General features: G+C 42.9%; 1 protein-coding gene across 8 annotated transcripts in view; it reads left to right on the top strand.

Annotated features, from left to right (window-relative positions):
- The first annotated feature begins 1,080 nt into the window (after positions 1 to 1,080).
- Positions 1,081 to 19,487, top strand: part of LOC133448959 (zinc finger protein 239-like) — a 54,806-nt gene continuing 36,399 nt past the window's right edge. Inside the window, exons 1-4 of one of the 8 annotated variants that reach the window (XR_009782988.1) lie at positions 1,081 to 1,185; positions 1,632 to 1,722; positions 3,463 to 3,588; positions 10,594 to 11,529. Coding sequence is in view for 2 of the 8 variants with exons in the window: in XM_061727999.1 (XP_061583983.1) it covers positions 1,304 to 1,305; positions 1,632 to 1,722; positions 3,463 to 3,588 (219 nt within the window). In the remaining 6 variants the exon portion in view is untranslated. The other 7 variants (XR_009782989.1, XR_009782990.1, XM_061727999.1 and 4 more) reach the window with 7 other exon arrangements.

Genomic DNA, 19,487 nt, shown 5'->3' with positions numbered 1-19,487 from the left:
ACGCACAGGTGTGGGGATGGTGCGTATGAATATGCACACGGCTTTGCTTATTTGTTGTACCCATTTTATTTTTTCCTTTTCAAAAGTAAGAAGAAGTGGACTATAAGTTGATATAACAGGAAGAAAGGCTGAGAGACAATTCATGTATGATTACAGCACCTCTGGAAGTATATCCCTTCTCTCTTTCTGTTCTCTCATGTTTGGAGATTGTAATATTTGAGTGCACTTCAAAATAAAAACAAAATTAAAAAAAACTATTACAATAGTCCAAACGCAAAGACACAAATGCATGAATGATCAGCTCCAAATCATTTTGCGACAACATTTTCCTGAGTTTAGAGATATTCCTCAGATGAAAGAAGTTCCTTGTCAGCTGTTTGCAGTGTTGCACTAATGACATGTCTTTGTCAAACACAACACCCAGGTTTCTTAGGTTGGTCTAACAGACTGGTCCAAGTCACCCAAAAAAGTACTTATTTCGTGAAAATACAACGAACTCCCGATATATAACTCTGTCATAACACTTAAATCACTTTTATTTACCTAGCAAGCACGCTAAGATAACTAACAAACTATCAAAAACCTAACTTACTCAAATCCTTTTAGGGAGGCATGTCTCCGCCCGCTGAAGAGGGCTTTGTTGGCGGACCGCCACACGATCAGCGCTTCTGTGTCCTTCTCTGTCCCTGATAACAGAAGATAGATGTTAAGTTATATGTGTTCTTCTTGACAGCTCACTATCGTTAACAGTAACGTTACTTTGGCTGACTTAACGTTACGTTATTAGGACAAATATGCCAAGTTCTACATTCATTACAAATGGGAAACGTAGCTTTATCACAATTTTTAATCGTTGTCCTTACACTAAATTGAATTAAAAAAGTTATATAATAAGGTTACTTACATTTGTATTCCTTCTCCCTCTCCACGGTGCTCCCTGTCGTTTTTATTAATACATCCATGCTCCCTGTACGTTCCGCCATCACCGCTGTTTTGTCCTGCACTTGTTTTCTCTCAATAAAGCTTGCAAAAAAAATAAAAAAGCGCTGCCCGGCCAAGGGCGCATTGCATTCTGGGATATAGTAGGTAGACTGGTCATCCACTCTGGGATCAACGCTGAGCTGCTGCAACGTGGCCAGACGGGACCTTAATGGCTCTTTAACATGCTGATATTCAGCTAAAGCGGTGAGATACTCGTCTTATGTGACTCTAATTCATACAATGTGTTGTGGAGCCGAACTCGCGCTTGTAAAGACGCGAACGACCCGCCAGATAAACAATCAGCGCTTACGTTTCCATAGGAATGTAAGTCCCCTTAATGCAGCTTTAGATACTTGATTTGGAGTTGGAACTTGATTTGGCTTTTTGTTCTAGCCCTGAACGACTAAAGGTTAGTTCTTTTGTTTGTGAATTGTGTGATTTGTGGCCCTTTTTTTTTTTTTTTAACGTTTGGCTTTATTTAAAGCTATTGTAACAGCATTTAAATATACTGGTTTTTCCCTATGATGTTTTGTATTGGGTAAATGTTGAAACCATCTTTCTGAATTTAAGATAAGGAATGTTGTACAACTAATAATGAACTTTGATTTTGATTTAAGAGATATTGATCACTCTTTTCTGACCTCTTCCAGGTCAAGTTTGTTTTATGCCACTTTTCCACTAGTCTCGCCTCAGCCCGGCTCGGCTCGACGCGGCTCCACCCGTGTGTTTTTCCACAGCCAGGTGAGAAGTGGGCAGGTTGGGGTGAAGCTGCTGGGACGTACTCGATTGCGCAACCGCTTTGTTCATGTCGGCGCTGATCAGAAATCAGCTGGAGCCGCGAGCGGCTGAGAGTAAAACAGCCCGCTGACTCCCGCTTCCTGATTCAAACGTCTGCCGGCCCCGCCCCCCGACCAATCGGTGGCGAGGAGGGTGGTGACGTCAGAAATAGTCCCGGCTCAGCCCGCAAAGAACCTGGCCAGAATGGTTACAGAAATAGTATCGGCTTGGAGCGGCTCTACCCGTCTCAGCCCGAATGCAAAAGCGCAAAACGGGGCCGTGGCGGGTAGAACCGAGGAAAAGCGAGACTAGTGCAAAAGGGCCATTAGTTGAAACCTTCGATTGTGTTTGGACAAAGAATCCCTCTTCAATCCTTGATGGCGAGCTTCCCTGGACTCAATTAAACCTCCAACTGGTGGTAGGATCAAACCTTGTTGAACTGAATGAAGATTAATTCACTCTTGTTCCTTGATTCAATGGACAAAGGACTTTAAAAAAAGAACTCTTTAAGAAAGAGAAACTTCCAAAAACTCAGAACTTGAGACTTGTGTGTTTTACTTAAATTTTGTTTAATTATTGTGTGAAGCATTGCAATACAGACAGTTAAAAAGTAAAAAAATCATGTTACTGACGAGATGCGGCAATTTTGTCAGGGCTGAAAGTGGCAACGGGCAACGTTAGTCATTTTCCAAGTCATTAGGAGCATATCAATACGAAGCCAACGTGTACGTGATTTAAACATGACTTTTTATTCATCTTTACAGATCTTCTCAAAAACACTGAGCCAGTGGGTTTGACAAACGGTGGCTGAATTAATTTACCTGCTCAGGCAAACTGAGGAAGGTTTGGTCTGTTATTTATGCCAAAAGCACTGTGACCCCCATGCAGCACGACTATCACTATTTATGTCTGTATCAAAATAAATACAAAAATACTTAATGCATGAATTGTTTTGTTTAAGGTGAAGACACCTCAATTTGAGCCAGGAAAAACCCTGATCAGTTTTTGTCAGATAATTTCTTTAATCACATAAGAAAAGTCTTGTTAAGTTGTTCAGCATCATAATGTAAATCTCATTTTAATAACAGCATTTCAAACTGAGGTTTAACGTTTTATTCAATCTAAAATAAAACTCAGTTTCCACTAGTTTCTGTGGTACTATAACTTAGTTTAGCAGTTTATTTCCAGATCTGTGGGCTACTTTCAGACAATATTCTATGAACGCGTCATTTTGGATTATTATTATTTTACATTCATCATACATCCAAAGATCTTTGTTTCTGAATAATACATTGAGGTGGATTATGAACTCCCATCTAACTGTTAGCTATTCCGTACCACCTGTACAGTAACACCTTTACACTCCTGTAGCATTAATCCTGATTTGAAGCAGATTTCTTTTTGTGGCTTATCCTTGAAAGAGGCTGAGTGCAGTTAAATGTTTCTGGACCTCAAGAACACTGGCAAAGAAGTGCCAGAGAATTGTCATCATCATATATTAACCATACAGTGCTGCAGATGAATAAAAATAATTTAGGCAGATGGAATCAGCTCATGTATATGGTCCATTGTTTGCATATGTGCCACAGTTGTAAGCTGTCAAATTTTTGGCTGGTGGCTACAGCTCCCGCGCTCATTATATTGCTCCCATTTTTCTATCTGAGGCTATCAGTGCATAACAGCCGTGTTTACGTGTGCTTGCAGGTGACTCCATCAGTTTTCAGCCAGGAGATGTCGCAGTCCACAGAGGGGCGCCTGAGAAACATCAGCAGTGTGCAGCCGCCTCTCGTCCTTGAGCGGTTTGACATGAACAACACTACACATCCTAAAGTAAGTGCACACACCTTTGCTGTTTCCCAATAGGATTGTTTTTAACTCATTCCTGAGATTGAGCAGCCTGTGGAAATGTATGTAGATGCTGCAGTGAAAGCATTCACCACTCAGTGATGCTGGTTTTTTTATCTGAATCTTGTGTACTCGACGATAATCAAACACCATACTGTAAATGACGACCACAATTGCCGAAGGGGAGGAGATGACATCCCTGATGCCTCTGGCTCTCCAGCTGAGGATGAACTGGCCATCTGGGCTTCTCTGGGTTGACCCTGCATGATAAAATTACAAATAGCATAGTTGTTTTGAAAATATTGATAACAACACTTTCATAGCATCAAAGACACAAAAATCATTCTCTTCATTGTTTCTCATCATTTAGTTTAAAAAATAGAGAAATTGTAATGATGATAAAATAGCTAAAATTAGTTTTAATTCAGTTATAATTACCATATAAAATAAAAAACAATACCTGCTCTTCAATTTCCATGATCTCTCTGGTGACATCACTGTAGATCTTCTGAACAGAGGCTTCTTCCAAGTAGGGCAGGGACTGGAATCTTGGATCCGGTGCTGTGGCTCTGTGCGGATAGTCCTGAAGTTCAGGGTTCCCATATCTGCCCTCCAGGTCTTTAGTGATGGCTGCCTTAACATCTTTGGAGGTGGGGCTGTCCTCTTCACTTGGTGTCATGGATTTCAGTATCATCTTCTGCAGAGGGATGATCATGGACACTGAGGGAGATGTTTCTGTGCTCATCAGTGTCGTCACAGTCTTTAGAGGTTTGAGAATCTTTATCAGATCCTCTGCCAGTTTTGCCTCACTGTCAGTCAAAACAGCAATGTCCTTGACATTCTTCTTCATATCCTTGTCCATCAGGGCAGAATAGATGGCAGCCTGCTGTTCCACATAACGCTCTACCATGTCATATGTTGTGTTCCAGCATGTTGTGACATCGTGAATTAATTTGTGAGCTGGTAATTCCAGCATAGTCTGTTTGAGTTTGAGGGCATGGCTCGCTGTTGTACTCTTATGGAAAAATGCTACCACCTTCCTAACTCTTCCCAGGAGTCGGGATACCTGATTTACTGATACTGCATTCTTGGCTGCAAGATTAACAGTATGTGCAAAGCAGCCAATTTGTGGCCCCAGTCCAGCTGTTACATTGACTGCATTCACCATATTTTTTGCATTGTCTGTAGTAACAGGGATTGTGCTGCTGCCCCTTTCCAACTTCCATTCTGTCACTGCTTCTGTCAGTGCTTCAGAGAGATGCTGGCTTGTGTGGCTGTCATATAGGGGGCAGGTCTGTAAAACGGTACTTTTTAGCTCCCACTCTGAGGTAATGTGATGGACAGTTACAGTCAGGAAACTTTCAGTAGCCCTGGAGGTCCATCCATCGGTAGTAAGGGCTACACACGCTGCTCCAGACAACTCTTTAACAATTCCTCTTCGTGTCTCTTCATAAAGTGCGGGTATTACCGTGTTGCTGAAGTATTTTCGGGAGGGGACGTTGTATCGTGGCTCAAGCGCTTTTAACATGCGCTGAAATCCCCCGCCCTCCACCACGGCAAAAGGCTGCATATCTTTAGCTATAAAACACCCCACTGCTTCGGTTATAGCTTTTGCCTTGTCGGACTTGTCATTTAAAGGTAATTTAAGAGCTGCAGGGAGTATAAGTTGTTCTGTACCTCTCCTCTTTGTGCTGTCGAGTGACAGTGTGGGGGTGATGTCTCTTCATGTGAGTCAACATGTTGGACGTGTTGCCGGCAGCGTAAATAACACGAGTCGAACAATGTTTGCACAAGGTGGTACTTTTGTCCACAACTTTCTTGCTGGCCTCGTATGTCACCCAAACCCAAAGTGCCTCCACACTGCAGAGCGATATTGTGCAGCCGGTGCATCTTCTATTTCTCTTTTATCGCCGCCACTAGCCATCTCCACAACTGAGCTGCTAAACTTCTTCTTCGTGTGATTATTGGCAGCTGAGACAAGCAACGGCTACAACTGCATTCCGCCACCCGCAGGAGTGTCCCTGCTACTACACTCCATTACTTCCATTATGAAAAACTGATAAAGTTGCGCATGCATATGAACCGAACGGCACACACACGCTCCGAACCGAAGCAGTTGTACCGAACGGTTCGGATTATTTTCATGAACCGTTCCACCCCTATTATTTACACTATGCCGTCTCTATTCTGCTCTATATCTATCTATGTATATATCTACTTATACACATAATCGCACACACGCCTATATATATATATATATATATATATATATATATATATATATATATATATATATACACACACCCACACACCGTATTTTCGCGACCATAAGGCGCACATCAAATTATTTTTTCTTTTTAAAAATGTGCTGCGCGCCCAATGAAACGGTGCGCCGTATCTATTACCTGTATTACGGTAATGTTAGGCGGACGGCCACCATGAGAACGGTAAAGGGAGAAGGGGCGTGTGAAGCACCCGTGAGTTGCGGACGTGAATGAGACCATCCTCAGACTGAAAGCAGTAGCGCTGGCGGAAGAAATTAAAATGTAACATTTTCATGGAGGTCCGTCTTGGTGCTTTCGCTTCATGAAACGGTGCCAGCGCAGCAGCAGCGCCCGGCAGATTACATGGAAAAGATGGAGAGCTTCCACTCATTCTGCAGCCGACACATCACCGACAAACGCATCCAGCCCAGACACATCACCTACATGAACGGGATGCCGCTAACGTTCCACATCCCCGGTGAATCACACGGTGGAGTTAACGGGGACCCGCGTGGTGGAGAGACGGGACCCGTGCGGTGGAGAGACGGGACCCGCGCCGGGGAGAAACGGGACCCGCGCGGTGGGGGATCCGCACAACGGGGTATGAAAAGTCGCCTATGGTGATTTTTAAAAGAAAAACTTTGCCTAAAGAGACTGAATGAAAGCGAATGAAAAGGGCTGGCTGCATGAAGGGATGATGATCCAGTGGCTGAGGCAGGTCTATGTGCGGCGACCCGGTGGTTTTTTTTCACACATCATGCGTGGGCTAACGTGTCTGCTGGGACTGTTGTTCGGGCTTTTGCAAAAGCCGGCATTTCCGAGGGGCCGCACGGCACAGAAAGTGACTCTGACAGCGAGGAAATTCGGACTGGCACAGCTGAATTAGCGGAGCTCTTTAATGCGGAAACAGAGGATGAGGACTTTGAAGGGTTTGATTAATGTAAAAACTGAAATAAAATACAATCAAACTAAGTTTTGCTCCCGCTCTATTTTTAAATAAGCACACGTGTGTGTGTGTGTGTGTGTGTGTGTGTGTGTGTGTGTGTGTGTGTGTGTGTGTGTGTGTGTGTGTGTGTGTGTGTGTGTGTGTGTGTGTGTGTGTGTGTGTGTGTGTGTGTGTGTGTGTGTGTGTGTGTGTGTGTGTGTGTGTGTGTGTGTGTGTGTGTGTGTGTGTGTGTGTGTGTGTGTGTGTGTGTGTGTGTGTGTGTGTGTGTTCTGCAGCGGGTGTGTGTGTGTTTTGCGCCGCGCGTGCGTGTGTGCAGCGCCGTGTTTGTAGACGGCGCCTTTTGGGTCGGTGCGCCGTATGTGTTTTTTAAATCCAAAAATTACACACAAAAATGAGGGTGCGCCTCTTCACACGGTGCGCCGCATGGTCTTGAAAATACGGTATGTAAATAGCTGCCCATTTCTGTACATAAATATAAACAAATCTACCCATTCGCCCAATAGTGTTATATTCAGGCCCCTAAAGGCTGCTAAACCCTTTCCTCTTTGTACCTTGTGAAAATCATGTTTTTATACTGGTTAATGTTTGGACATGGTTTTAATTCTGAATCCATTCTGTTCCATAGTTTAACTCCACTGACTGATATAGAAAATCTTTTCTTTGTTGTTCGTGTTCTGCAAGTCTTAAAATTTAGAGTACCCCTTAAATTATACCTCCCCTCTTTGTCATAAAACATTTCCTGTAAGTGAGATTGTAATAAGTTGTTCCTAGCTTTATACATGAATTGTGCAGTTTGGAATTCCACTATGTCAAAAAATTTGATTATTTTAGAATTGAAGAATAATGAATTGGTGTGTTCACGAAAACCAGCCTTATGAATTATCCTTATGCCTCTTCTGCAGTATGAATCATGGTTGCAGTGAACTTTTATATGTATTTCCCCAAATCTCTAAACAGTAACTTGGATAAGGCAAAACCAGGGAACAAAACAGAATGCGGAGTGATTTTCTATCCAGTAATTGCTTTGCTCTGGCCAGAACTGAGATGACTCTAGATACTTTGTTGTGGATGGGTTTTAATGAGATTTCCAGCAAATCTTGCCATCTATAATTACCCCAAGAAATTTAGTTTCATGTACTCTTTCAATGCTCTTTTCAGTCTGTACCTGTGCTTGATTGTTTTTATTGTTTCACAATACCATCATTTTTGTTTAAGTTTAATGATAGCTTGTTATTGTCAAACCATTTTTTTTTAATTTTGCCAAATTATGAAGTAATATTGTCCAAACGTTGCTGTAAATCTCACCAGAATAAAATATGTTTGTGTCATCGGCAAATAGTATGCATTTCAGTATTTTTGATATTTTACATATGTCATTGATATAGATCAGGGGTATTCAACTAAAACTTTAAGAGGTCCAGTTAGAGAAAATGTACTCAAGCGAAGGTCCAGAACATCATTTTATTTATATATATATATATATATATATATATATATATATATAGATATAGGGCTGGGCGATATGGGTTTTTATTAATATCTCGATATTTTTAGGCCATGTCACGATACACGATATATATCTCTATCTTGCCTCAGCCTTGAATTAACACTTTGATGCTACAATCACACCAGTATGATGATTCTATATCTACATTAAAACATTCTTGTTCATACTGCATTAACATATGCTCATTTTAAACTTTCATACAAAATGGGGGAATAAGTCAAATTTACCAAAACTGTATTTATTAAACAGTTACTAAGCAGTGAGTAGCACAAACATAAAAAGTGTCATTTCAAAAGTGCACGTTGCATCTCTGACTCCCCCTCTGAAGAACATCTGCTAAGAACATGTTCTGGTCCTGGTTTTACCAGGATGACCAGGTTTCACCTGGTTTTACCAGGATGAGCTGTTCTGAGCAGCAGGGTCCCTTAGAGAACATTTATATTAAATTGTAGGTGCAGGGACTGCAATGTTTCATCCTCGCCTCCTTTACTTTGCATCACTTTCACTTATTGTTAGAAATATGACCTCATATAGTCTTGTTTGACTTTGTTTCAATGATAGTGAATGATTTCATGTGGCCACATTTAAGCAACACTAGGTGACGTTTCTCAGTTCTGGAAGAGAAAAGTCTGAATTATGGTTCCGCGTTAAATCGACGCAGAACCTACAGCGTAAGGTACGCGGCGCCGCGCAATAACGCCGTAGGCTCTGCGTTGGTGTAACGCGGGACCATAAATCCGCCTAAAGGCTCGGCTGCGCGTGTAGCGCTAAGCGGCTCCTCGGGTCTCCGGAGAGGTGTTCGCGTCGTGCGAGGAGAAAACATCCCCTCCCGTCTTTACTAAACCGGTTAGCTTTGAAAAGAGCCTTGCGTAGCAACCGCGCAGATGAGCTCACGGCGCAAACAGGCCGAGTTTGGGAAAGTTAAGTTAAAGTTAAAGCGGGGAAGTGAGCGGCGGTGCCGGACAGCAGCGCCGACACCAGCAGCTGGTCGGGGGCCAATGATAATGCACACACGACAGCACGTGACTGACATGTGTAACAGGGTGCGCTTGTTTTATGTCTCTGAGAAGGAGAGACGAGACGAGAGAGTGAGAAAAGCCTGTAATTTAATGCCCGCGACTAAAAGCAAAATGCATGAAAATTTATACTCGAATATACACGATAGAGTCATTTTGTACATCGCACAGAGTAGAAGCCGAGATACATCGGCTATCCTCGATATATCGCCCAGCCCTATATATATATATATATATATATATATATATATATATATATATATATATATATATATATATATATGTATATACATTCATTCATTCATTCATTCATTCAAGTAACTTCATAATTGTATCAACATCTGCATCTAACTGTTAAATTAAAAAAGTACATTTCGAAAATATTTGCCACTTAACATGTGTAACTTGAATTACACATTTTTTTTTTCTTGTTAGATTAAAGGACTGCAATAAAAAAAAAAAATAGATTTTATTTTTCAAATGCTATTTTATTTTATTTCTCTACCAGCAGCTTGAATGTCCCTTTTTTCTTAACTGTCTCAACACATTTTTATAATAAATGAATATAAACTCATCTTAACAATCAAACTGTTTTACAGTTCCTCTCTCTTCCCCTCTTATTATCGTATGCCCCCACTTTCTGTGGCTCAGTGAGAGAACTGAGCTCTAATTTCTCCTGTCAGGACTTTAAATCTGGGCTGGATGGTGTCAGGATCTCATACACTTGTGGAGGTGCTCATTGTTGAGCCTGGAACGATATTTAGTTTTAATTATGTTCATTGTGGAGAAAGCTGCCTCACAGCTGTATCTGGACCCAAACATGGGCAGGATGTTTTAAGATGGTCAGCTTATTTTCTGTGACTTCAGTTCAGACTTGAGTGAATATGTTTGATGAAAAACTTTGTTTTGTTTCAGTGGCGTTTCAAATTAGCATTTTTAATGAGCGCCACAGTCTCTGAGCGTATGAGACACTGGTTTTGTGTCCCAGTGGAAAGACTGAACAAGGGTGAATCTGTCCATTCCGGGTTGAAAGCTTTATTTTCACTGTGCACTTTTCTCTTGTTAAACCTGAATTATGGTTCCGCGTTACACCAACGCAAAGCAACGGCGTAGGTTATGCGGCGACGCGCGCCGTACGCGGAACCATAAATCAGCCTTTAGAGAGCTCTATTACTTGTCTCCCTGTCTCGCACTCACTCGTCTCTCCGTCTTTCTTCTTGTCTCCGTCTCACTCCACCTCTCCATCTCATCCATAAGAAAACTCACACTGGAGACAAGCGTTACAGATGTGATCAGTGTGGAGCGGCTTTTACCCGGACAAGTCATCTAAGGAGACACCAACCTATTCACTCTGGAGAAAAGCCTTACAGATGTGATCAGTGTGGAGCGGCTTATACCCGGCCAAGTCATCTAAGGAGACACCAACGTATTCACTCTGGAGAAAAGCCTTTCAGATGTGTTCAGTGTGGAGCGGCTTTTGCCCATCAAAGTCACCTAACGAGACACCAACGTACTCACACTGGAGACAGGCCTTACAGATGTGATCAGTGTGGAGTGGCTTTTGCCCGTCAAAGTTCTTTAACGATTCACCAACGTATTCACACTGGAGACAAGCCTTACAGATGTGATCAGTGTGGGGCGGCTTTCGCCCATCGAAGTGCTCTAACGAGTCACCAACGTATTCACACTGGAGACAAGCCTTTCCGATGTGATCATTGTGGAGCAGCTTTTATCCAGCAAAGTCATCTAAGGAGTCACCAACGTATTCACACTGGATAAAAAGTGTACTGTAATCAGTGCTGATATCATTGATTTTGAGAGTTCAGTTAAAATGCACCAGTTTAAGAGAAATAATTCTGGTGGTTAGATTGTGGGAAAGATTTTGAATATTTTTTTTAAAAACAGCAGATACTTACAGCTGTAAGAGCTGTTCAGTTATAACTAGATTTAGAAAATGAAGTACAAAACATAGACCCTTATTAGATGTTATATGTTTTACACAAAGGTGAGACAGCCTGATAGACATTAGTTTAGTTCTGTTATTCTGAGAGAAATACATATGAGGGTATGATTCTGTTAAATACTGTTTTACATTAGCCCTTTTCTTCTTTGTAATATTTAATGTTTTGTTGTTTTTTTTTTTTATTGAAATGTTTACTTTTCGGTTACGTTTCCCAGAGTTTTTGTCATTGGTCTGCATTTAAAAATGAATTTAAATAAATCAGTTCTTAACTTTGTTGTCTGGATTTTCCCCAAGATTCACTGTGGACACAACAAACATTTGCTCTTGATGACTTACACTTGGGGTGCAATCCAATATTATGACCTAGTATTTTCAATCTTTGATTTCTGACACCATTGTGTCAACTATTTTATCACTGACACAGGCTATCAACCCATTTTGAATCGTTTTACCCAGGTATGTGATGTGCTCTGCTGCACTGTCGATGCTTCTCATATGATCTCTCAAAACAGGATCAAATTAAGCTAGTAGTTCAACTTCTTTAAGAAAGTTCCCATTGTTGGCCTTGTGCAATGTGTCAAAAGAGCCCCTCAGAGCCAGGTTCCTTAATGCCAGTGAGTGGATAATACTAAGCGTTCCCTTTTAAACACACAAACTAAATTCCTTCCATTTCACCATGTTACTACAATAATCTTTAGAAAGTTAATGCTGATTGTCCATCAGCTGCCCATTCTAAGGACTTCTTAGGAAATAGTTTTTAGCAAAAGCAGTAGACTGCATCTTTACTTGAATAAGTCAGCCAGCTAAACCACACTTTTTTTCCATTGACTAATTGTCTGAGGGTATAATGATAATGGAAACTTCCGCCATCATACGTTTTGGGGAATGAAAAGTGGTCCTTAGTAGGCAGTTAAGGATCACCTGCTCGCCACTGTCTGAATCTAAGAGAAAAGAAGGCCACTCAGCTGGGTCAACTGGTGGAGCTGATGATCAATGGTGAGTGCCCTGTCCCTGGCCGGTGGGGGCCGGTGGGGGGGGGGGGGTTACCTCATGGCAGTGGGGGGGGCTCGGGCGGGGGGCTGTGGCTAGGGCGTTTCCGGTTTTCCTGGGGGGGGCTGGGCCGTGGGCGTGGGGGTCCTGCTCGAAGGGCCCGGCCCTGCCTGGGTGGGGGGTGGCTGTCTGCGTTGGGGGGGCATTGCTGCCTTGGTCCTCCGTCGCTGGGCGGGGGCCGAGTGCCCCTGCGTCTGTGGGGACTCCGTGACCTTTGGGGTGGCCCCCGGGGGGGGGGTGGGGCCAGATCCGGTGATCTGGCCTCCCCTGGCTGGGGGCTGCACGGGCGGGCGCGGCGGCAGGGTGGAGCCATTCTCATGTCTTATGTTGTCAGTATGAATGGAGGGATGTTGGACCATTTCCCCCTCCGCCTGGGGGCTCCGGCGGCGCCGGTGGGGCCCTGGCCCGGCTCGGAGGGCCGGCCCCCGTCAACTGGATGGCCGGTGGGGGAGCGTGGGCGTCCTTCTAGGGCCGGCTCCGCTGGTCCTGCCTCCTGGCTTCGGCCTCCGCTCCCCCTCCTTCCCCCCCTACACGACTCATATGCACATAGGCAGGGGCGGGGTGTCCGGGGCGTGGGGGGCATTGTCCCGTGTGGCCTGGCACTCCCAGCCTCACGGTTTTAATAACACTGTAGACACTGCACATTCAACATTTAATAAATACATTTAACAAGGATACCTCGCTGGCGGTGGGTTTCCTCCCGCCCTCTTCTCGCCCTCTGTGGGGTTGCTGGTGGTCTTAAAAGTGGATGCTCACAAGTCTTCAGTCTCAGAGACACTGAGGAGAGACCAGTGCTCCCAGTCCTGACCTGACTTCCTGGGACTCTCAGACTGGTTTTACTCTGCTCTCTTGTTACTCTGTCTTTCACTCTGATGTGTTCTCTTTTTCTCCATCCATCCATTCTCCACCGCTTATCCATTCCCGGGTCGCGGGGGCAGCAGCCGCAGCAGAGATGCCCAGACATCCATCACCCCAGACACTTCCTCCAGCTCTTCCGAGGGGAGTCCGAGGCGTTCCCAGGCCAGCCGAGAGACATAGTCTCTCCAGCATGTCCTGGGTCTTCCCCGGGGTCTCCTCCCGGAGGGACATGCCTGGAACACCTCCCTAGGGAGGATCCAGGAGGCATCCGGTACAGATGCCCAAGCCACCTGAGCTGACTCCTCTCAATGTGAAGGAGCAACGGCTCGACTCCGAGCTCCTCCCGGGTGACCGAACTCCTCATCCTATCTCTAAGGGAGCGTCCAGCCACCCTGCGGAGGAAACTCATCTTGGCCACTTGTATCCACGATCTTATCCTTTTGGTCATTACCCAAAGTTCATGACCCTAGGTGAGGGTGGGAGCATAGATTGACCGGTAGATCGAGAGCTTCGCTTTTCGACTCAGCTCTTACTTCACCAGCACTCGGCCTCAAACCGCCCCAGCACATGCTGATGGTCCCGGTCCAATGAAGCCAACATGACATCATCCGCAAAAAGCCGAGATGAAATCCCGTGGTTCCCAAACCGGATCCCCTCCGGCCGCTGGCTACGCCTAGAAATCCTGTCAATACAAATTATGAACAGGACCGGTGACAAAGGGCAGCCCTGTCGGAGTCCAACATGCACCGGGAACAAGTCTGACCTACTGCTGGCAATGAGAACCAGACTCCTGCTCCGATCATACAGAGACCGGGTAGCCCTTAATAGAGGGACCCCATACTCACGAGCCCCCCACAGAATGGCACGAGGGACACGGTCAAATGCCTTCTCCAGATCCACAAATCACATGTGGACTGGTTGGGCAAATTCCCATGAACCCTCAGCACCCTGTGGAGGGTATAGAGCTGGTCCAGTGTTCCACGACTGGGACAGCATTGTTCCTCCTGAATCCGAGGTTCAACTATCGGCCGTATTCTCCTCCCCAGTACCCTGGCGCGTACGAGTACCCTCAGTGAGGCCGTGGAAGAAAACTCACATAATGGTGCATTGGTAAATGAACACCTGGAACAAATAGTGTTAAATTCTTAGAGTTAGTTGACAAGATAACAAATGTATTATCATCATTCTGTAATAGTTATTAATAATAATATAACTTCTGACTAACTTGTTCATTAATAAGTGTTAGGGCTCAGCCCGTTGGGCTTCATCCGCAGCCCGATCGCGCTGAGTCCAGGGGAACAGCGCAGCGCGTAGCCAGAGAGCTGTGCGCTCGGCGATGGGGATGAGCCGGGCGCACTCCAGTGCTCTGAACATTCAGCACGTTAGTTCTTTTGTCATGAGGAGTTACATAGAGGGAATGCCAGTAGCTTGTCGCGAGTTCGTCCTTGTGATATCTAGAGATTATGGTTGTTATTTCCTTGAGTTTTCAGAGTATTGTAGTAGATTACCTGTTGAGAGTTTTTGAGTTTGTAGCAAGGCTAGTGCTACGGGGGTCAACCGTCAGGACAGAGGACACAGGGTTTCGTGCAGGAAACGTTTATTTGCACCCAAGACACACGTGCCAGACTCAGCAGCTTCCTCCAAGCAGAGACCTCCTGGCTGGTGTGCAGCCGCTGCTCAAGTAACCAGGCAGGGTGGAGAGGTTGATTGGGCACACCTGTGTCCAAACAGCTGAGTGGCTGCTCCTCCACCCTGCCACAGAGTTGTTTTCCTTTTTTGTGGATTACCCGTTGAGAAGTTTTTCCGTTGTTTGTTCCCTGCCATTTTAGGAGTCAGTTTTTGTTATTCAGATTTTCCGCTCCTCTAGTTTGTACAATAAAGTATGCCGTGTTTTTTGGCTGAACTCGAACTTTGTCTGGTGTTGTGCACTTGGGGGTCAAAGACAAACCCTAACAGTACGAACTTGCCATGACAACCCAAGCAGACACGTAGCAGGGCTCATTGCAAGTTGCCTTGGAGAAGCAGCGTCAGTTGATGAACAACCACACTCATCAGCTGGAGGCAGCCGCAGGGGCCGTGCAGAACCTCCAGGCCCAGGTCCAGCCTTTGCAGGCTTCGTTGGATAGCCGGACCCAGCAGCAGGTGGCGTCGGCAGCTCTGCAGGCGGACATTCTGCAGCAGCTGCAGGCGTTGAGCATCTATATTCACTCGGTCTCTTTCAACCACCTGGCAGGTGTTGTGCAACTCAGGTAGCTAAGCTGATCAGTTATCGAAGGCTTATAATTAATTTTATTCAAGAATAATTAATAAAGTCGACTATTTATCAAATTGAATGAGCAATATGATAAATAAAATCCTCGGGGCACCACCCTGGGGCCTTAGTCCAGGGAAAATTATAACTTAACAGCAGAATATCAGTCTCAAAGTAATTACTATACCCAGTTATTAATTGAAGGAGTGAGATCCGAACACTGGCTCTGCTCAAACAATCAAATATGACCAAGTTTTGCATGAAACACAAACCACTCATTAAAAATCAATCAGAATTTATTTACATACGGGTATCAAAGCAGATGTAATTAAATACCCCAATAAATCCTGATGGCCCACTACATCATTATAAAACCATTAATTAAGAAAAACAACAATCAACAAAAATGAAATGAAAGTTAAATGCATGGAGTGAAAAAAAAAGAATCAAATGTAATAATAAACATGGTATCAACGAACATCTACGGTTCAACAACGTGGGTGAAAGATGGCTGCAGTATTTAAAGATCAATCAATCAATCAAATTTTATTTATATAGCACCTTTCGTCCAAGTACATGAAATACAAGGTGCTTTGACATTGTGATTGAAAAATAAGCATAATAAACAAATAAAAACTGGGAGACCAAAAAAGATAAAAACTGGGAGACCAATGCACCCTGACATACAATATAAAATATATAAAATTTATAAAAAGATAAAGGTTCAAGGATTAAGGCTAAAAAAAAATAATCAGTCCACAACAATAAAAATAGTAAAAACATTATAAGAGATAGATAAATAAATAAAACAGATACCTTTAAAAAATTTTAAACGGAATAAAACTAAAACTAAAAAATGTGATGCTACATAAAAGCCAGACCAAAGAGATGAGTTTTTAATCTACGTTTAAAAATGTCCACATTTCCAGCTCCTCTCAGATCCTCCGGCAGGCTGTTCCACAGTTTTGGAGCATAGTGGTTAAAAGCAGCATCACCAAATCTTTTAGTTCTACTCTGTGGAACAGCTAGAAAAGAAGAGCCAGAGGATCTGAGGGGCCTTCCTGGTTCATAGAATAAAAACATTTCTGTAATATACTCTGGCGCAAGCCCATGTAGCGCTTTATAAACTAATAAAAGAACTTTAAAATCAACACGAGAACTAACAGGTAGCCAGTGTAAGGTTTTTAAAATGGGCCTAATGTGTGCTCTCCTTCTGGTCTGAGTCAGAAGTCTTGCTGCTGCGTTTTGAACCAGTTGCAGCTTGTTGATGGTATTCTTGGGCAGACCAGTAAGGAGAGCATTACAGTAGTCTATCCTGCTAGTTATAAAGGCGTGCATTAGTCTCTCCGTGTTGCCCAGAGAGAGAAACGGCCTCACCTTAGAAATATTTTTTAAATGATAAAATGCTGTTTTTGTGACACAGCGTACGTGTGATTTGAAATTAAAATCTGAGTCAAATATGACTCCTAGGTTTCTTGCCTCTTTGCTCGGGTTTACTCCATATGTATTTAGTTTAGAGGCCAGTTTCTCTCTCTGGGCTTTTGAACCGACGATCAGTACTTCAGTTTTTTCCTGGTTTAGCTGTAAAAAATTCTGCGACATCCAGGCCTTAATATCTAAAATACAGTTAAAAAGTGAGTCAATCGGCCCAGTGTCATCAGGAGACACGGCCACATAGAGCTGTGTGTCATCAGCATAACTGTGGAAAGAGATGCCGTGTCTCCTGATGACACTGCCCAGGGGTAACATGTATAAATTAAAAAGTAATGGTCCTAAAATCGACCCTTGTGGTACTCCATAGGTAGCCTCATAGTGTTTGGAGACATTATTATCTATTGAGATGAAGAATTTTCTTCCACAAAGATATGAAGTGAACCACTTTAAAACAGTTTCAGCTAGGCCAACACGCTTGCTTAATCTATCTAAAAGAATTTGATGATCAATAGTATCAAAGGCAGCACTCAGGTCAAGTAGTACCAGAACCGAGGGTTTATTCTTGTCAAGGTTTGTTCTGATGTCATTTACTACTTTTAGCAGGGCTGTCTCTGTACTGTGATTTGTTCTAAAACCAGATTGAAACATTTCTAATGTAGCGTTTGAATTTAAATAGGCACTTAACTGAATAAAAACTAATTTCTCTAAAATTTTACTTAAAAATGGAAGATTAGAAATTGGTCTATAATTGCTGGGTGATAAAATGTCCAGGTTCCCTTTCTTTAAAATAGGTTTAACTAAAGCAGTTTTAAAATCAGTGGGGAAGACGCCTAGCTGTAGGGAATGGTTTACAATGGCCAGTATGTCTTCAGATAGTGAGTTAAAAATTGTTTTAAAAAGGGAGGTTGGGATTGGATCAAGGGAACACGTGGAGGATTTCAGTTCTGTTACTACTTTCCTCAGGGTGTCAGCATCAACCAGGTCAAAACATTCATACCTCACGTCACATTCCATACAGGATATTGGTAAAAGTGCAGCGTGCTTGTTTTGCTGGCAGATACCAGACCTGATGTTTATTATTTTCTCCCTGAAGTAGCCAGCAAACTCTTCACATTTAGAAGCTGGAAGCTTACAGCTATTATTTGTTTTTGGATTTAAAATATAATCTATTGTATTAAAAAGCAGTCTGGGGTTATGGATATTGGTATTAATCAAATTTGAAAAATAATCCTGGCGAGACTTTCGAATTTCTTTGTTGTAGTTTTTAAGTTTTTCAGTAAGTATGTTTTGATGAATTTCTAGTTTTGTTTTTCGCCATCTGCGCTCTGCAGCTCTACATTCTCTTTTTAACTTCATAGTAAGATTATTTTTCCATGGAACAACACTTTTTGTAGTTAGTTTCTTGATTTTAATAGGAGCGACTGCATCAAGTACTGTTTTCATTTTAAGATTAAAATCATGGACTAAAATTTCACAAGATGATGGTAGGACTGTATTTTTGCAAGCTATAACATGTGATGAGAAAGTTGTGGCTACTTGAGGGGTAATGTATCGTTTTTTAACAATGCGTTCTGTGGTGTTTTGTACAGCATGATAAAGACTATTAAAAAATACACAGCTGTGGTCAGAAAGAGCCAGATCTGTAACAGATGATATGTTGATGCTCAAACCATATGATATGACTAAATCTAATGTATGTCCATATTTGTGAGTAGGTACGTTTACATGCTGTTTAAAATCCATGTATTCCAATAATTCTAAGAAATCTTTGGCTCTGGTATCTGCCAGATTATCAATATGTATGTTAAAATCTCCAATTAAAATACAAGAGTTGTAACTCGTGTGAATGACAGACAATAGTTCTGAAAATTCTGTTAAAAAAGAAGGGATAGATAACTTAGGAGCTCTGTATATGGTAACTGCCAGGAAGCGAGGCTGAGAGTTTAAATAGTTGCGTTGTATTCAAATGTGTTAAAAGTGCCCAAATCCACATCCCTGCCCTTCAGTGCCTCTCTGTATATTGAGGCTGTGCCTCCACCTTTTTTCCCTTCTCTGCATGAGAAGGAAAAGGTGTAGCTGGGTGGACAGGCCTCTAGTAGTGTGGCAGGAGCATCTGTGCCCAGCCAAGTCTCAGTTAAAAAGAGGCAGTCAAGATTATTGTCACTGATGAGTTCATTTATGCAAAAAGATTTGTTTGCCAGTGCCCTTATGTTGAACAGAGCCATTTTAATTTCCGTCTGCCTTGAAAATGAAAATAAGTTTCTGTCAATGTTAACTGTAATCAGATTGTTTACAATTTTTCCTCTAGTAGCTCGTGTTGCAGTATTATGTCTAGTTGATATAATGGGTTTGATAAAACTAGCAGGGGTGGGTGGGGTATTAATTAGTCATGATGTAATGCAGTGCATTATGTTTTGTGCCAGTATCTGTGTGCCCCTATGGTTGGGGTGCAATCCATCCCGTTTAAAAAATGCAGGGCGGCCCCAGAAAAGGTCAAAATGGTCAATAAAAGTAAACTTAAAATTTTCACATGTCGTTTTTAGCCAAGAGTTTAAGTAGACAAGACGACTGAATCTTTCCATGCCTCTTTTGTAG

Source organism: Cololabis saira, chromosome 8 (assembly GCF_033807715.1).
Source record: "Cololabis saira isolate AMF1-May2022 chromosome 8, fColSai1.1, whole genome shotgun sequence".
NCBI classification, from domain to species: Eukaryota; Metazoa; Chordata; class Actinopteri; order Beloniformes; family Belonidae; genus Cololabis; species Cololabis saira.
The sequence above is the reverse complement of the archived record's forward strand: the minus strand, read 5'-3'. Positions and strand labels throughout refer to the sequence as shown.